This window comes from Lithobates pipiens, unplaced genomic scaffold (assembly GCF_037356315.1).
Source record: "Lithobates pipiens isolate NorthernLeopardFrog02 unplaced genomic scaffold, aLitPip1_a1.2 Scaffold_18, whole genome shotgun sequence".
Lineage (NCBI taxonomy): Eukaryota > Metazoa > Chordata > Amphibia > Anura > Ranidae > Lithobates > Lithobates pipiens.
This window is the reverse complement of record NW_027507758.1, coordinates 130,108,599-130,128,799: the sequence shown is the minus strand read 5'-3', so window position 1 is coordinate 130,128,799 and position 20,201 is coordinate 130,108,599. Positions and strand designations below refer to the sequence as shown.

General features: G+C 42.2%; 1 protein-coding gene across 1 annotated transcript in view; it reads left to right on the top strand.

Moving 5' to 3' along the window:
- ANAPC1 (anaphase promoting complex subunit 1) overlaps positions 1-20,201 on the top strand; it is a 175,766-nt gene that overhangs the window by 65,907 nt on the left and 89,658 nt on the right. The window contains exons 21-28 of the mRNA XM_077486110.1: positions 4,684-4,832; positions 6,410-6,488; positions 7,515-7,548; positions 7,639-7,709; positions 9,733-9,911; positions 18,385-18,611; positions 19,305-19,423; positions 19,642-19,913. Of these exons, the coding sequence (XP_077342236.1) occupies positions 4,684-4,832; positions 6,410-6,488; positions 7,515-7,548; positions 7,639-7,709; positions 9,733-9,911; positions 18,385-18,611; positions 19,305-19,423; positions 19,642-19,913 (1,130 nt within the window). The remainder of the gene's footprint in view (positions 1-4,683; positions 4,833-6,409; positions 6,489-7,514; positions 7,549-7,638; positions 7,710-9,732; positions 9,912-18,384; positions 18,612-19,304; positions 19,424-19,641; positions 19,914-20,201) is intronic.

The following is a 20,201-nucleotide window of genomic DNA, read 5'->3' as shown; positions in this document are numbered from 1 at the left end:
CCTAGACTCACACCAAGTGAAATATGCCTTCAACTTTTGAGAAGTAAATGTCCTAGCTTTTAGCATTGTAGGAATCAAAGATTTACAGGTTTTCCTGTGCCATCAAAACCTGGGCTTCAACAGCCTTGCGGTTTAAATCAGTGAGTGTGAAGCAGGAGAGTCTTTTGGGGCAAAAGAGTCTGACTATCCAGTAAGCCCACAGAGTGTTTTGCTGGGAGTCTTACCATGTCGGCATACCATTTCCATATGTGCCAGTAGCAGTAAGGTTCATTGAAATGCCCTTCAGTTGAATCCTGCAAAGTAACAAGGAAGAGCTAAAAAAGATCAGAATGTACCGATACCACAAAGCCACCAGAGCATTCAGTGGTCCTGATAGAGGATCCCTGTACCCTGAGACTAACGCAGTTTGTTGTTGAACCTGGAGACCAGGAGGTCTACATCTTTTGTCCCCGACTTGCAATACAGGTCCTGGAACAATTGTAGTGTAGGGACAGGAAGGAAGGTCTTGCCCCAATTCCAGAGCTGGATTCCTTAATCAAGCACAGCATGGTGCCAGTGATAGACAAATAGTTCTGTCCAGAGGCCGGATCAACTTGTCCTACAGTGACAGAATAATGCGTTGAAGCGGTCTAGAGTGAATGGTACTGTCTCAAAAGAGGTTACCACCAGAATTGTCACTCTAATGCAGATGACTTCTGCACTGGAGAGCTTGAACCAGAGCCCAGAATTTCTGAAATTTATTCTGTAGAAGAAACATTCTTGCCTGAGCTGTATCCAGGTCTAGTCCCAGATACTGAAATGTTGTGTCTATTCCAAAAGATTATTTCTCAACAAGGTTTAAACCATCATCAAAAAATCCTTCTATGGCACCATCCCACTTATTTTACCACTAATTCCACTCCTACCGTAAAGTTCCATCAAGTAGGGCTTGAGGAGGTAGATAGGGACTTTAAACGTTCCTTAGGAGGAACACGTTTTGGCATATATAAAAAGTATATACAAATACTTGTATTACAGCACTTAAAACTATTTAAAATGCGCATTACAAGCACAAATTATTTCTTGTTCACCATAACAGTGTCTTACAGTAAACTGAAGAAAAGATTTCAAATAGGCATGATGGATCTACACGTTTCACAATCTTATCACTGCCTCAGGATCCCAACCTTCAGCTAACAATAGGATCTGGCCCAATTACTAAAAACCAACAGATTGACAACACTGGAAATGTGGGGCAAACCTCAATATACAAGACCAGATAGAATGATTTACATCATTAAAAAGGCAATTCACATCATCAACAATACTCCCCAAAAAAATTGTCCTAGGACAAAACCGCAAGGGTAGGTAGAGTCCATAAAATCAACAGGAGGATCCCAATAATAATGCTTTATCCCGAGTGATAGAGAGCCTCACATGCCATGTGGGCCACAACAATGGTATACTTGAGGAACTCACGTGATTAGTGATGCAACATGTTGGAAGGAGATGGGTGACATCACTTATGGTTTCGGTGGAGACCGAAAGATCAGTGAGAAGAAGCCGCAGTGTATACATGATGTGCGATTAGACACTTATTCAGTGTCCTATTGTGATGTGAGTGCATATTCTACATTTTTAACCCTTTAAATGGTATCGCGCTGTGTGTACTCTTTTTTTTTTTTTTTTTTTTTTATGTTCTTTTGAGTAACACCACAAATTCATGGCAAATAGGGAGCCTCTTAAAGGAATCTGCCCATATAAGGACCTGGGAGAAGGTCAAGTCCCAAGGGGGAGCATTTTAAGTGCATTTAGGCCTCAGTTACTGGGTCTAAACCTTCAATTGAGAGGTGAATTCACACACCGATGGAGCACTGTGACAAGGAGGAAAATCAAGTGTGGCACTTGTGTTTTAAGATATATTCAAAAAGGTGTGCTATTGCATGTTGGGACTGTTAGACAGCACCAGGATTGTTGGTTCAGTCACTTTCACTATAATTTATTGAGTATTTCAATATAATTTATTAGACACGTGTAGAAATCAATTTTGAAGCATTGGGATTATGGGCTTGACTTTATAATTAATTTGGATGCACTGTAGATGTATTTTTTTGTGTCATCATGTTAATAAATTACCTGGTATTTTAAAGATATTTATTGTGCATATTTGGCTTCAATTCTATCTATTTAGCTGTACTTTATATTTATTTTCATATTTATATATGTCCTCGTGCAAATGAAATTCTTGGTATTTTAAACATAATTTATTGTTCACGTGTAGAAAGTCATTTTTACAGCACTGGGCTTTTGGATTAAATTCCATTTATTTGGATTACTTTATATCTATTTTTATTTTTGTTTACTTATTCATTTACTGTGAGATGTATTATTTAATGATAGGGAATAATGCTGCACCCGCCAGCCTTGGTAGTTATTTTTTTATGCTCATGATTACTGCATTTGGTAGGGGATTTATTAGTGGATTTTCAATAGTTTAGTTTTAGGTGAGATTGGCAGCACATGAATATTTTCACATCTGTTAAAATAGAAACATTCCTCAAAACATGTTAACGTCAACCTGCACATTCTTCATTTTGAAAAATTTGAATATAAAACGGAACCTAGTGGGTGTTCCCAGGCTCAGTACTGTACATAGGTAAATCATACAAGGTATATACTGTAGCTACCAACTAAACAATAGTATGCTCATCAACCACATAGGAGCCTTCAAAGTATACTATGGCTCAGAGAAGTCAGGGTCAAACCTAACAAAGGATATGATAGAGGAGGTACTCTCCAAGCTTCACCCCAAACACCAAAGTAATGTGTAGAAGTTATGGTAATTTTAAAGTCGGTGTCTGCAGTAGTGAAAGGAGTGACAACCCAAATATCCCACACTCTATTACATTTTTTGTGACATTCCCTTGACAAATAAGTGGCCTTATACAATGACAAATTGACTGACTAACTTTTCCAAATGTTGAGAGTGAGGGTAGCTGGGGATTTCCATTTAAGCACAAAAGCCTTCCTGGCATAAATCAGTAATGGCCTGAGAAGGGTTCTAGAGGCTTTGTGATAGGCCAGAGGGTCCATCAGCCCCAGCAAACATCCATCATTAACAATCATTGTTAATCATTGTTAATCATTGGACAAACATCCATCATTAACGACACATGAATAGTGGTCACTGAAAGAATGAAGGAGACCACAGCCATTCAGAAAGTTTGAATAAAGGGACACCTCCAAAAACTGTGGATGAAGCCTGCTGAGGCTGCCATACACCACCAGCAATCGGCAATGACAGAAGCATATAGTCTGTAGGAATACAGGGGTTAGGTAGATTCTGTGGAGAATTTTTAAACTGTATTAGCCTGTCTCTGGCAGAGACTAACTGCAAAAGAACATTCCCACATTTCTTTCCAGTCCTCATCACCCCTGTGAAGTCTACTAGCCATTTGGTTCTGAAAGCTTTGATTCCCATATGAATGGAAGGAAGTAGTTATTTATAGATGTTTGATAGGGGCTTTCCTAAAGTGTCATCTCTGAGTAGAGTCTCAAGGGCTGATGCATAGAGAGTAATTGGTTACGTTTCAAATTGGGTGCAAAAGGCATGCCTGAGCTAAATAGATACGTATTAGGGAGCTCATACTGCTGCTTTAAACTATCAAAGGTCTACAGCTCCCCCTCTGTACAAATCATCTGATCAAGGTATTTGATACTCTTTACTGTCCGAACGTGGATCAGATATGGAGACGAATTCTGACAACATTGGGTTAAACCATAACAGGGTATATTGGGAGATATGCCCAGGGGGAATACGCTATTCTACCCGAGCCATCGACCAAGTTCTCAGAACAGCTTTTATCACTATTGTCAAGGGAAGAGGAGCAGTGGAGCCTTGATAGAAAAGGTTTCTCAATGTCTTGTAGCAGCCCATGCAGGATGCCTCCAATACCACAGCGGCATTAGAGTCATCTGCAATCAGCCAGTTATGGGCATGCATCAGCATAGCAGCCAAACGGGACAGGCTAAACCAGGGCCGCTGCTGTAGCACTGATCTAAACCTCTGTGGCTGCGAGCCCCACAGAAAAGAGGCCAGACTAGAATTGGTAATCTGAAAGTACTTCTTAGGGATCCAGACAGGTGAGTGTCTGAGCACATATAAGAAAATAGGCAACAGTATAATTTTGAAAAGATTCATTCGTGTCACCAGGGGAGATTGGCCCAATTTGTTTTTCATATTTTGTAACAAGGGGACTAAGTTTAAAGCACAATAGTTAGATGGAGCAGGGAAAATCCTAATTCCCAGATAACCTGTGCATTCTTGGCTCTTTCGAGGAAGCATGTCTTTTGACAGATGTTCATACAGGTATGGTGCCCCCTACATAGTACCTCCTACATGGTACCCCCTACATAGTCATGAATAGAAGTTGAGTGACTTTAGTGACTTATCAGCTGTTTGGGTTACTGGTGTAGTTCTAGATTTAGATCTGGATATAACAATACTCCGCTGGCAGCCAGGGCTTTGTTCATCAAATAAGCAATGCTTTTTCAGTTGTCAAGTTTTATGGCTATTGGATGATGCTTGTAAAACCATCCCAAAAAAAGAATGTGCAGGTTGACATTGTCCAAGAAGGCTTAAAAAATTTTGTAACGTGCATTAACATTTATACGTTTGTTCTTTTTCTCATATTTCCCTTGCAGCTGAGATTGGTTTAATGAGTTATCCTTCATTTTTTACTGCTGAGCCACCAAGCATCTATCACTGGTTGAGCTCCTGTGTGAAAGGTGAAGAGGTCGCTGCCTACCCATATCTACCTGGAATCTGTGAGAGAAGCAGGCTTGTAGCACTGGTAATGCATTGCGTTATTTCACTTTGAATCCTCAAGTATCAATAACACAGGCAATAGTAGATGCCTATTTTTTTGTCAGTTCTTTGTATATGAAAATAGTTCTCCTTCTATACATGAAGGATTACTTTATTCTACCATTAAATTCCTGTAAGACCCTTCCCCCATGAAATTAAAGCATACCGCTAGCCAAGTGTCAGTAACCATGACTCAGACAGAAGATGTAGTAAAAATCACACCTTTTAATGTAATGGTAAAAATGGTACAGATCAGTAAATGTAGCCAAAACGTAAGCCAGGATCGTAAGCCAATGTGTGTAGTCAGAAGTCAGTAATTGGGAAGCCGGAGATCAGTGTAGTCGGAGGCAGAGGAACAGGATCAGGAACCGGAAGGGATCTCAGCCGGGCAAAGTCTTTCACAGAAACACAGCAGATAATCTCCAGATATGTTGACCAAGGTGAAGGCATGAAAGGAATGAACAAGGCAGTTTAAATAGCCAAAAATGGCTTGCTGTAGGCGGGACTAATGAGCAGGATAAGGCCACCAGGGGAGCCTCTGTGGAAACCATGAATGCTGACAATTATCCGACAGCTGAACAGCCTGAGCACAGAGAAGAGAGTTGCTGAGAGCCCAGCAAGAAGCTAAATACACAAAATACAATTTTACCTGCCAAATGATTTGTAATTCTGTTCAGCCAATCTTTACACGGAGCTTTACATGCATTTGTTTTTACTTTCTAGTTTGGCATTCTGCTTCTCCTTTATGCTTCAGGCTTTTCTCTGGACAGTGATTCTGCATTGACACTCTTTTCCAAATGGGGGGGGGGGGGGGGGGGCGGGGGTGTGGGGGAGAGGGTGGTCTGGAAAGCAGGTTTGTAAAAGGATTTTACTGACTGTAGAGTTTGAAAAATGCTAATTTACACAATTCGCTGGACAAATGGAAAGTCTTCTGTTAGATAAAACTCTACACATACTTTTGTTTCATCATTGTATTTAGCAGCTTGCCCAGAATTTTATATATATCAGTTTCAACCCAACTGAAATTTGATACCCTCCTTTAGACTTCACCATTTAATAACGCCAAGGCCCTCTTGCTATTCAACCTTCTAATCTTGCTATGACCGGTAGTCATAATTTAAAAACCTCTACTAGGATCCCTGACAGGCAGCATAGTCGTGTGCTTCTGAGACCTCGCTTCAGACTATACTTCAGGTGAGCAATACAGCCTGGTCTTTTACCCGCCCCAGAATGTGATTGGAACAGTTGTAACCCCATGAGGTAATTCCACTTATTTGATAAAAACCAGTAGGAAATGCATTAGAACGCTGAGTGTTACTTAGCACTGCCTTTCCTCAGTTCTGCTATATTTGGGTTTACAGGAAGCTGATATCGAAACAAATTCTTCCTCCTACCGACTTTATAAAAAAATTGTTTTTCTGGGATGTCTCAGCTGGTTTATGTCATCTGCTGCCATTTTTTTCTGCTTGAAGTAATGCTTTGCCTTTTGACCTTTGACATCTCTTTCCGTACGGTTATAGTTTTATGTGTGTATATTTAGGCGCTTCCTGTCTTGTTTTGCAGAGTGTTGCTTTGTACATACGTGGGGATGAGAATGCAGTGTCAAATGAGACCTCAAAATACCTTTCTAAAATAACAGCAGGTAAGTAAATTGCATTTATAATCAAACCATGACTATGCCCATCAGTGCCGCCTATCAGTGTGCTCATCAGTGCTGCATATTGGTGCCTCATCAGTGTGTACTCATCAGCACACATCAGTGAAGGACAACATTTTATGACAGAAAGTAAAAAAAGTTTTTTCTCTTTTTTTTCCAGAGACCATGAATTACTGTCTGTAATACTTTTTCTATTTGCACTAACATGCAATTTTTCAGGACAAGCTTTCGGTGTATGTCCTCTTCTTCAAGTTCCCAGCAGTACTGATTCACATTCAGTGAATCAGTACTGCTGGGACCTTGAAGAAGAGGACATACCCCGAAAGCTTGTCCTCAGAAAATTGTATGTTAGTGCAGATAGAAAAAGTATCACGGACAGTATTCAATTGTCTGTCGCAAGTGCACTAATGTGGCTATAATCGCCTCCAAGCATTATTTTTTTTTTTTAATTCTCGGTCTTAAATACCAACAAAAACTCTATTTGTCTGAAGAAAATTATAAAAAAAATAGATTTGGGTACATCGTTGTATGACCACACAATTGTCATTCAAAGTGTGACAGCACTGAAATCTGAAAATTGGCCTGGGCATGAAGGGGGTAAAAGTGCCCTGTAGGCAAGTGGTTAAAGCGCAAAATTTTTTATTTTTTTTTGGAGAGTGGAACGGTTTACAAATTCATTTCTGTGCCCCATTTTGGGTCATTTCCTGTTCATTTGGTAGACCGAACAGGAAGTGAGGGAAATCCATCTTCCAAATGGCGATATAGACAGTGATGTCAGTATTTTATTGCAGGTCTTGTCTCCTTGAAGGTTGTACTTGGTGACAGGAATTGCACAGTGCGCAAAGTAAGGAGAAAATTCTTTAATTGGGGAAAAAAAACAGATTCAATGCTTCATAAATGATCAAACTCTTCCCCACTCTATCCAAATAAAATATTTTTGCTTGGGCCGTAAGTCGAAGTATGGTAAACCTCATCATCAATATGCTTTTTTTGACTTGTTTCTATTTTCAGGACAGAGAAAGCAGCAGCAAGAGGATGTCAGAAGGTTTGAAAAATACAATAGTATAATACATTATTTATGTTGATTATGATTTGGATTTACTCATATTTTCTTCCCTTTACATTTTCTTTTCAGATGTAGCATAAAACTCAACCCAGTGGTTTCTGATCTTTCTGAAAAGCTGGTTGTTTGGATGAGTGAGATAGGTATGTGTTTTTGCTTTCCTAAGTTTTCCATAATTTTACATGATTTTAGTCAAGTTGCTATTCAGGTAGGGGACATGTATGGTTTCAGATGATAAACAAGTGAAAAATCTTTGCATTTTAGCACTAGAAATAGCCTCTGAAAAGTGCCTGAAAACTGCCTCCCATTCATTTGGTTTCACACTCATGCGTTGCGCTTGCAAGATGGTAGAAAAAGTACTGCAAGCAGAATCTTTGGGAGGGATTAGAGTGCTGTAAAAAGCGTTCCAAAAACACCCTTACCCATAGAAATGAATGGGCAGCACTACCGAAGCCCCTTAAAAGCAAAACAGTGTTTTTTGGATTCTTTTAAAGTTACGTAGTGACATGACCTTAAAAACACCACCCCATGAGCCCAAACACCGCCCCCACCCCCGATTCAGTTCGCGCCGGAACCTTCGAACAGACCTAAAATTTGTACGAACTTTAGAACCCTATTAAAGTCTATGGGGCTCGAATGTTCGAAATCCAAAGTGCTAATTTTAAAGGCTAATATGCAAGATATTGTCCTATAAAGGGTTTGGGGACCCGGCTCCTGCCCCAGGGGACATGGATCAGTGCAAATTTTTTTTTTTAAATGACAATTTTTTCGGGAGCACTGATTTTAATGGCGATTAAAGTGAAGAAAAAAATAAAATATTCCTTTAAATATCATGCCTGGGGGGTGTCTATAGTATGCCTGTATTACAGAAACAGAACAACATCAGCAATAAGGGGTAGCTTCAGGTGTATACTGTGCAGGAGGCACACAACACCCACTTTGACATCGCTAGGTTCCCAAGAAAAAATACTGTCCCCGCCTATCTTGCGCTTTCCCTGCACGCGAACACCCCACACAAGGCCGCCGCGCTAGCGGCCTTATATAGTGTGGGGCTTGTACTAAACTCCCCTGAGCTATAATTTGCCACAGGCATCCTGCCTGTGGCCAATTATGGTTCTCCTCACTGCCGGCGCTGTGATTGGCCAAGCATGCGGGGTCACAGTGAATGCTTGGCCAATCATGAGCCAGCAATGCACTGCGATAGCGTAGTGCGTTGTGGGCCGTTCACGCCATACGAATATGGTGCGAACGATCCACAAAGTTCTAAATTCAAAAATGCAGTTCCAAATGCAGCAAACATTTTTCCATGTAGCTAGCACTTCTTACATATCAACACCACTTGGAAGTATGTATGATTAATCCAGGTGGTGCACAAAAGTGTTGTTGATATGAGAAGTGCTAGCTTCATGGTCGAACGTTTGCTGCATTTAAGAGGGGTTCTCCTTTGCTTACGCTGAGGCTTATAAGTTATAACCATATATGTAACCTGAGTGTACCTGTTGATGCAATATGGATCTTTCACACTTGCCTAACGTGTGCTGTGTGGATGATATAAATCCCCCTTTCCAACCAATGTCCTTGTAGCATTTATTACCTCTACTATTGCGCCATCTGCTCCTGAAGAAGCGATACTGCACGAAACATGATGAGCCCCAGGTGAAAGGATGGTGACACCCTTACCTATGGATACTTTACTTCGCTAGTTGCGGTGCATGGTTATTGTATATTTTTAGGGGCCATCACACCTAGCGACACATAGTTTCAAATATGCTACTAGAACTTTACCCATAATAGTTTTGATAACAAATAATGTTCTTTACCATTACATTACATCTTTAACAGAACCAGACTTCGCAGAAGTCTATTCCACATTTTCACATCTCTATATTTTTTTTTTACCTGCAAACATATGTGCATTTATAATTATTTTTTTTTTTTTTAAGGTGAACATAGCCTTTAATGTTTTACTTAGCTACACCTACAAAAGGGGGCCAACATGAAGTGATCTATCAGGACTTAAATTTCTGGCTAAAGTTCAACTTTAATGTCTGTGATTGCAAGACTGTTAAAGCTGCCTTGTATAGTTTGACCAGACAGAAAAATATTTGTAAAACGCATTTAGTCAGGAGTTTTGCTTATGATACTTCTGTTTTCCTTGTCGTTTAGGATTTTCCTTACAAGATTTAGAATCTCTGCCTTTCGGAGTGGCTCTTCCTATTAGACATGCCATCTACCAGTGCCGGCAACATCCTGCTTCTGATTGGCCAAAGTCAGTCTGCCTTCTCATTGGACGCCAAGACCTCTCCAAACAAGCCTGTGAAGGAAACTTTCCCCAGACTAAATCTGTAAGTGGAAACTAAGCAAGCAGATTTATCCTGCTAAATGCTTTTTTCCTTACTGGGCTTCTTAAAAGAGAAGTAAAGAATTTTTATTTTTTTCAGATTCATACTTACCTAGGTGGATGCAGAATCAGACCCATGTCTCCCAAAGTCTCTGCACTGAGAACCGCGCGATCAAACACTGCTGATCGCTCAGATTTCAGAGCTCCGTAAACAGAGCTGTAGACTGTCAGTCACCACTCTCTGCTCTGCCCTCTCCTCCTTCATTGGAGCGCTGGGCCTTGGAGGGGGCAGGGGCGGCCAGCTTAGTCTCTCAGCGGCTCGCTGAGAGGCTGAGCCCCGGTGTCCGTCCAGGCACCTGGTGGATCCAGACTTTATTGTCACAATGACGCGTTGCCTGGACTGACATCTGTGACGTCGGCAGAATTCAGCCCGCTGTCTGCTGAAAACGGGTCACAGGTGCAAACCGAACTGCACTCCTATGACTCATAGCAGAAGTACAGCCAAACGAGCTTTGACTGGACTTCTCCTTAAAGCGGAGGTCCACCCTAAAATGGACCTCCGCTCATCGGAATCCCCCCCCCCTCCGGCGCCACAATCGGCACCTTTCAGGGGGGAGGGGGTGCAGTTACCTGGATAATCCAGGTAATTGCACCCACTTCCGGGATAGCTCTCTGCGGAAAGGGGCGTACGTTACGCCCCTTTCCTCAAGCGCCCGCCCCCTTCAGCAAGTGCCCCACTGCCTGCTGGGAAACACACAGCTCCCAGAGGCAGCGGGGACCGTCCGGATTGCGCCGCGCGGCTCGCGCATGCGCAGTAGGGAACCGGGAAATGAAGCCGAAAGGCTCCATTTCCTGATTCCCATACCCAAGATGGCGGCGGCAGGACCCGCCAGACGAGCGAGCGATCGGCTTCGGGTGCCGACATCGCGGGCGCGCTGGACAGGTAAGTGTCACTATTTAAAAGTCAGCAGCTGCCGTATTTGTAGCTGCTGGCTTTTAAAAAAAAAAAAAAACGCGGAGTCCCGGTGGACTCCCGCTTTAAAATAATTTTATACACATTTTTGTATATTTTAAAAAACTATATTTTTTGCTTGATGAAATCTGCACACAAATCATGGTATCAAACCCAATGTTTCATTTTTAGGCCAAAACAGTTCTGGTTCCATAATTTATTATTAAATAACTTTACACTAACAATATATCTGACGTGAGCATCTCTTTACACTTTGTGCACATGTGACCTGTCAAATGGCAATACGCTATTATATACCCTGATATGTTTGCATTTTGCGGTAGTTTGCTCATGGGACTTAATAAGCACTCACATGGAGCTCTAGTGTAGTCAGTACCTGGGCACCCTAACTTAGTTTAAAGTGGTTCTGAAGGCTGAAAGTTTTTTGCTTTGGACCCCTTTTTCACCGAGGGCGTTTTGCAAGCGCTATAGCGTTAAAAATAGGGCCTGCAATCCGCCCTCAAACAGCTGCACAGTTGTCTCCAGTGAGAAAGCCCGATGGCTTTCACACCGGAGCGGTGCGCTGGCAGGACTTCAGGAAAAGTCCTACCAGCAGCTTCTTTGGAGCGGTGTGTTTACCGTTCCTCCAACGCTGCTCCCCATTGAAATCAATGGGGCAACGTGGCTAACCCGCCGGAAAAACGCAGATATTGCGGGTGGTTTAACCTTTTCTTGGCCGCTAGTGGGGGTTAAAAGCTCCCCGCTAGTGACGGAATGCGCCACAAATCTGATGGTAAAATGCTAAAAATAGAGGCATTTTACCGCCAGCGCTACGGGCGGCGAAGTGTGACAGGGGTCTTAATGCATTCTCTGCGTTAAGGTAAAAACCTTCAGTATGCAGTTCCCAGCCTGAACCCAATCTCGATCCAGAGATGTGCACGAGAGCAATGGCTCCCCCAGCTCTCTCTCCTCATTGGCTGAAACTTAGCAGTGTGAGCCATTAACTCCCACTGCTGTCAATCACAGCCAGAGAGGAGGGAGCGTAGGGTAGGGCCGAGCCTCACTGTGTGTGTGTGTGTCACACAGAGCCGATTAGGATTGGGGCTGCTCTGGGCAAAACCATTGCACAGCGCAGGTAAGTATGAAATGTTTTTTTTAATGTAAAGGTTTGCAATCAGTTTAACCTGCCAAGGAAAACCTTTTATTGTAAAATACAGAAGATGCAAAATATCTCAATCTTTTTTCTTCAAATCTAGTAGAAATCAAATTGTTTGCTTGAGGTATCTCTGGCAGTGGATCTCCAAGTTTGGGTCATGATGTGACACTGCTGGGAGCCAGGCCATATAAGAAGGAAAATAATGTCTCACTGAAAGGTAGAAGAAGGGAAAAAGAACCTCTTACTTGAAACCAGAAAAAAGACCTAAGCCCTCCTAAGTCACAAGAATAACTTTGAACACTGTCATGCATTGGGGAGGGGTGTAGCCTACAAGGAGAGGAGCATTACCCTTCTACTGTTAGTTAAGCTTAGTTTCCATTTTCCTAATGGCCAGGGCTTATATTCCAGAGGTCTGTTGTGTTCCCCTATTGTGCCGTGAAGCATTTTGTTAGTATTTTAACCTTTAAACCATTAGGCAGATTTGGGGATTCGCAGTCATAGGTGTTCATAAACAGTCTGATATTTATGAAAGAAGCAGCAGGGCTTAGAGGCAGAGATATAATGAGTGGGTCATAGCTTTTAAAGCACTTAAAGTGGTTGTTAGGCCACTCTAACTTGTATACACCATCAGTATTGCCTCCTATTGTAGTATCCCTCTCTGTGTGATTTTTATAAAAAATAAATGCTGCAAATACCTAATTTCAAAGCCGAGATTGCGATCACATGACTGCCCAGCATTCTCCTCTCCTCCTCTGAGAGATGCAGCGGGCAGGGCTGAGATTCCCCTGCTCATGTCAGTCTGGAGGGGAGGAGGAGAGAGCTGGGTGGTCATGTGATCACAATTTCTGCTCTTAAATTAGGTATTTACAGCATTTTATATTTATAAATCATTCACAGAGGGGGACACTGCAATAGGAGGCAGTGCTGATTGTGTATACAGGTTAGTTTTATGAGATCAGCAGGAGGAGGGGTGGTTCACACACAGACGGGGAGGGGGAGGAGGACACAGGAGTAGAGAGAAGAGCAGATAGCAGGCATGGAGGCAGGTAAACTGACCACAGTGTCAGGGCTTAGCAGCCATGATACAACGTGGTCAGTTTACAGAGCGGTAGGGAGAAACTGGCAAGATCAGCCAGGTTTTTTAGGTGTTACAGAGTGTCAAATGACACAGGACATATAACATGCTTTAAAGGAGCAGGAGTTCTGTTCATGGGTTTAACTCCCCAACTAAAAGAGCCAAAGCTTTTCAATACTATCATGCTCAAAAAGCCGATGTACTCCTACTGCAAGAAAACCATTTCTGTAAAACATCCCCCCCCCCCCCCCCCCCCTGATATCTGAATAGAAAATATCCACAATATTACATTGGACGGGAAAAAAAAAGGTGGCGTGCCGATCTGCTTTTCAATGCGGATCCCCTTTACGCCAGTTACTGTAGTTAAAGATAAAGACGGCCGATACATTATGGCGGTTGGATGACTTCATGACCATATTATGCCCCCAATTCTAGACAGAATTTTTTGGCAAAATGCTTAGGATATTGATGCCCAGAGTACAGGGACAGGTGATCATAGAGGGAGATAGCAACATACCATTAGACAGTATTATGGACACATCGAACCCCACCAAAATGATTCTTAAACAACCACCAACTGGTAGCAGTAAGGTAGCACGTATTCTCCATTTCTATAACTTGATAGATGCCTGAAGAGAAAAAAAACGCAGTCAGGGATTATACCCACTTTTTACCGGTACACCGCACCTATTCTCGGCTAGTTTACCTCTTGGTACATACTCCCATACATTGCATTGGTTAAAATTATGTCCATCCCCTGGGTCTGATCACTCCCCGATCAAAATATCCACAGCGGGACTCTGGACCAAACCTTGTCCCTCTCCATGGAGACTTAATGCAAGCCTACTGAATGACCCCACACTTTACACCGAAATTGAGAAAGAATTACAGGACTATTTTCGAACCAATAAGTCATCAGAAACGTCCCCCGCGATAAATTTGGTAGCCCATAAATCTGCTATATGGGGTAGTTTAACCCAAATAGCAGCTAGAGCGAAAAAGTGCAAACTTAGACAAACTAATGAACAACATACAAACCCCCAGGTAGATATAAGACATAAGATAGATTAAGCGAGACTAGCAATAAACTTAAGCTTGACTACTGAAGCGGAGAAACACATTCGCTGGTCCAAACACAAATACTATATAATGAGGGATAAACTAACCACAATGCTGGCTAGAAAGTTAGTACCCCAAACATATACACCAACTTTACCTAAGTTGTGACTATCAACTGGGCACCCCACTCAGAATCCTGAACTGATCCTCTGGGAATTTCACAAATTCTATGTTAAACTGTATAGCCCACCAAATAAATATTCACAATCCAAGGCAGCAACGTTATTTCAAGACGTTCTGTTACCCCAGCTCACACAAGCCCATACAGAACTGACGGACAAAGAATTCACAGATCTAGAGATCAGGATGGCTATCAAAACTATACATCCTTCTAAAGCCCCAGGTCCAGACGGATTCTCAGGTCATTATTATAGAAAATATCAAGAAATTCTAGGCCCCCATTTGTGTTCTTATTTTAATGACATGAGACGGGGTAACAAAATCCCTAAACACAAGAGCGCAGCATATCTCCAAAACTGGGAAAGGATCATGGGGATTGCGCTAATTACCGCCCAATCTCCCTGATCAACATGCATCTAAAATGATGACTAAAGTTTTAGCCCTTAGATTAAATTCTTTCCTCTCAAAATATATTCACCCAGACCAGGCAGGCTTTGTCCCAAACTGTCAAGCATCGGACCAGACCCGCAGGATTATAAATTTAATTTCGGCAATCCAATCTGATTGGGATAGTACGGGACATAGACAGGGCATGCTGCTTTCGTTGGACACCCAGAAGGCATTTGACTCCCTATCTTGGGAATACTTATTTGACATGCTACGTCATTTTGGGTTTGGCGAACGCTTTCTGGCCCTCCTTTAAACGCTGTCTGAAACTCCCGCAGCATCCTTAATGGTCAGAGGATACCTATCCCAATCCTTTGATATTGGGAGGGGAACTAGGCAGAGTTGTCCATTGTCCCCGCTGTTATTTGCCCTAGCAATAGAGCCATTGGCTATTAAGATCCAAACCTGTTCAGATGTCAAGGGCATTATGTGTGGCGACAGGGAGCACAAGTGTTTACTTTCCGCTGATGACCTCCTGCTGGCCCTCTCATCAACTATCACCTCCCTCCCCAATCTATATGCCGTTCTACAACCATTTTCAGAAATCTCAGGCCTTAAAATTAATCGTAGTAAATCTAGGGCACTGAACCTTTCTTTGCAGAGGTCCACCCAGATAGCACTCGAACAATCCCACCAATTTATATAGTAGCCGGAAACGCTTTCATACTTAGGAATAAAGCTGACCTCATTTATATAAACTTTATATATAATAAAAACTATCCTGCTCTGTTCAAAAGACTAACAGAAGATTTAGCCCGATGGCTAGCACCTCTATTGAGAAATAGAGACCTCATCCCCCTGCATTCGAATGGTGGACCAACAATGGCCTAATATGGACAGACCTCTGTGATCACAAGGGTATGCTGACCGAGAGAACCCCAATAGAAAAATACCAAATGACCAATACAGAACATTATAGGCTCACCCAAATCCACCATTATATACAAACCCTATCTCGTAAAGGTGATTTAGCAACAATGACTCCCATGGAACATATGTGTAGACAATATGATAAACTCAGGGGTCATATATCTGCTATATATATATACAATATTGGCATATATCGCGACAAAACTGAACTACATGATGCTATGGGAACGAGATCTTCAAGAAAATTTGGATCCTGAAGACTGGCACTCCATTATAATGTCAGCTTCTCGATCACTCACCAATACCTCCATTATAGAGGCTAACTATAAGGTTCTATTAAGATGGTATATGGTACTGGCCACTTTTGTGCCCGGATCCGCCCTGGAGTGCTTTCGGGGATGTGGCCAGATGGGAATGGCATATCATATATGGTGGACATGCCCCAAGGTCAGAAGGTTTTGGATCAGGGTCTACAACTTCATATATACCCTCACCCAGATTAACCTGGCGAAGTCCACGAACCACGAACTCCTGGGCGGCAGGGTAGCTGAGGCCTCAAAACATCAAAGAAGGCTTCTTACATTTATGTTTATATCAGCTAAAGTCACAATAACAAGAAACTGCAGGTCTGCAGCCTTCCCATTTGACCAACTTAAACACAAAATGTCATAGCTAAATGAAAGACTAACGACAATAGTGCAGGACAAAATGAAATTGTTTAATAAAGTATGGGATCCATGGATCAGCTACCCAAAAAATGACCCCCGGACAATCACAAACCAGGACCCTTTTTGAAGGACTGGTCCAGAGCGTGAAGCCCCCTGACCCCCCCACTAACTCTGAACCCTCCCCCCTTTCATTTCTTTTGAGATTTACTCCCTTTTTATGTGGTCTGGAGGGGGCCCCCCTGATACATGGGTAGGCAGACCCCCCCCCAATAGCTGAGGAGGAAGCTGGTGTTTCCTGGGAGGTGGGCTGTATGCCAAGGCCCATGTTATAGAGCATGCACATGGCCATAGGCTATGATATGCTGATTACGATGTAAGAACCACAGTAGGATATGATCTATACACCACAAGCACTAGAACAAAAAGGTACAGTCTATATCAGTATACCTTTTTTGGTTTTGAAAATGCAAGAAGTAGACTCCTTGTATATTTTATTTGTATAATGTACTAGGGCCGCTGTGCAATGCTCAATGTAATGTCGAGATCTTTGTTATGGTTATATGAAAACTTTAATAAAAATCATTGCAACATAAAAAGGAGTTCCGTCCCCATGTCCCCCAAATACTGTAGCTACTGACTTTTAATATTAGGACACTTGGCTGTCCAGGGTTCCTGCGATGTCGGCACCCCATTTTCGGGTCAGCTCTCGGGTGCTGCCGCTGCCATTCGTACTAAGGGAACCCGGCGGTGAAGCCTCCCTACTGCGCATGCGCAAAGCTTGCGCCACTTTCTTACTGGCCCAATGGAGGGGGCCCGAACCTTTGAGGGACGGCGCTGCAGCGAAGTCTCCTGGAAGTGGGGAAGGGCTACCTCTGTTCTCCCCCCCCCCCCCCCCATGTGGCGCTGGACGGGGGAAGGAAGCAGATAAGCGCAGGTTCCACTTTTGGGTGGAACTCCGCTTTAATATCTCACAGAGAAATTCCTGACATGTTGCAAATCACTGCTTAGCCGCGTGTTCCTTTTTTTTATTGGAGATAACCATGTATTACCATGCCCATGTTGCATAACTACACATATGCACTCTTTGAATAGCCAGACAACTTCCAGCTGAAAGGAAGTTCACAACTGCTCAAATTACCAATTTATTGAACTTTGAAGAGGGTGAACTACAGTAGCAGAATGCCATACCAGGCTCTCTGCCTTCTTGCTAAAGTGGAAATCATAAAGGAGTTGTAAAGGCAGAAGTTTTTTTTATCCTAATCCATTCTATGCATTAGGATAAAAGCTTCTGTGTGTAGCAAACTCCCCAGCACCTCCTAATTACTTACCTGAGCCCCATCTCTCTCCAGCGATGTCCACAAGTGTCTTAGTCATCCGGGACTCTCCTCTTGATTGGCTAAGACACAGCAGCAGCACCATTGGCTCCCGCGGCTGTCAATCAAAGTAATTTAGCCAATTGGGGGAGAGAGGGGATGGGGCCGGTTCAGGGCTCAGTGTCTGAATGTACACAGGGAATTTTTACTTGGCTCAGGTGCCCCCATAGCAAGCTCCTTGCTGTGGGGGTACTCGACAGGAGGGAGGGGCCAGGAGCAGTGAAGAGGGACCTGAGAAGAGGAGGATCCGGGCTGCTCTGTGCAAATCCAACTGCACAGAGGAGGTAAGTATAACATGTTTGTTATTTTTTTTTTTTTTGTAAATTCTTTTAAATCACTTTATTTTACAGTGTGCACAAAATAGCCAAAGCTGGACTATTAAAGACTGTAGAAATGTTGCATGGTTTGAGAATTATTAACTGTTGGAACATGCGAATAGGGTTGGAATTTGGGTATAAATTACATAAATACTTTGGAGTTAGGTAGAAGTATGTAATGTGGGTAAATTATACTTTTATGATGCATCAAAAAAACACCAGATGTATGGAAAAGCATTGTTCATGCTGGCTTTTTATACATTCAAGAAAGCACTTCTGAGAATTATTCCCAGTGAACTCTGTCAATTCACAATCTGCCTAACACCTGGCAAATGCACACTGCATTTACTCAGTTTTGACTCTTATTACCATTTTTACAGTCGACAAGCCAAGTACCATCTACAGAGGTTCCCCCTACAGGAGAAGGTGAAGAGGAGGATGATGGAATGAATGATTTAAACCAGGACGTAATGTCATTGATATGGAGTGAAGATTTGCGTGTGCAGGAAGTACGCAGGCTTTTACAAAGTTCCCATCCTGTACGCGTGAATGTTGTTCAGATGCCTGAAGTGAGTGATCATGAATACTTAGAAGAGAAAGAGAACAGGTAAACGTACTTTTGATGTTTGTATATTGCCATCTGATATCCTATTTATAGAGTTTTTATGTGTTTTATGGGAAATTTGGATGAGGGAGCTTTTACTGAGAGCAATCATTGGTGGATACAGGAGGATTTAGGGTATAAGCCCTGCCCAAAGTTCTGCCATTTCCCCATATTACTGTAACTCTTCAAGAAAATAAGTTTGCAACGAGTAGGAATAATCGAGTTTTAATCTGTGAAGCTGCTCTAACTGTTCAGATTTTTGTGTGCAATATCAAATACAGATCCCAGGAGTGGGAACAAAATTCATGTGTACGTCGCTTGGATAAAAGTAGAAGGGAGTTTCTATAACCGTCAGTTGTGTTGTCACACAAAGACATTTCCAGATGATATGAGCAGGACCCATGAAAAAAGCATCTGAAGCGTTGCTAGATATTGCAGTCAAGATAACTGGTGCAGAGAATAAACCCCATACACTCCTAAGGAGCTGCTGTATAGCATGAAAGAGTCGGTGATGTGCTGTAATATAAAGAAACACATTACAGCATAATTACAAATTGTTCAAATTCCTTTTCTACCCAAAGAGCATGGATTTGAATTCTGATATTTTTTTCTTATTTCAAAACTAAATATTACAGGGTGTTTTTTGGCTGGTGTTTCCACTGGTAAACAAATAACATATACTAAATGTTGTTGCAGGTTGTTACAGCTGTGTCAGAGGACCATGGCTTTGCCAGTGGGCAGAGGGATGTTTACACTGTTTTCCCATCACCCAGTCCCTACAGAACCACTACCTATTCCTAAACTGAACCTCACAGGTATATCTGCCTTCATCCTAAATAGAATAGGCAAAAATATACAAAATTGTGTGATTTGTAATGTGAAAATGTCAGCTTGTGGAATACTGTATTTTGTTCAGATTCTTATCTCAGTTTCTGTATATTTTTTTATATTCGCATTTTAAATTTCAATCCTTTTAGAGCTATTCTTTTTAATGATATGAACACTGAAACATGACTTTCATTTTAATTCGCAGGAAGAGCTCCTCCCAGAAACACAACTGTTGATCTCAACAGTGGAAACATTGATGTCCCACCAAACATGGCATGTTGGGCAAGCTTTCATAATGGAGTGGCTGCTGGTCTGAAAATTGCCCCAGCTTCTCAGATAGACTCTGCTTGGATTGTTTACAACAAGCCAAAGAATGCTGAGCTGGCCAACGAGTATGCTGGCTTTCTCATGGCTTTGGGTCTCAATGGGCACCTCACCAAGCTGGCAACATTGAACATCCATGATTATTTAACTAAGGTAAAGATACAATTGACTAAAACAGTTTAATAGTAGTTCATAATTAAAGTTCTGGGCTTAAATTTTCCACTGATATCTTTTCAAAAAAGCATATATCATGTATGCCAGGGGTGTCCAAACTTTTTTCAAAGAGGGCCAGATTTGATGAAGTGAACATGCACGAGGGCCGACCATTTTTCCTGACATTCTTTGAACCATTAAAATTCTGTCTAAGTGTGTTCGTTCGAACACTAATACACGGCCCAACAAGAATTCTCTTGCCTTTGTGGCTGTGTGTGTTGAAGAGAT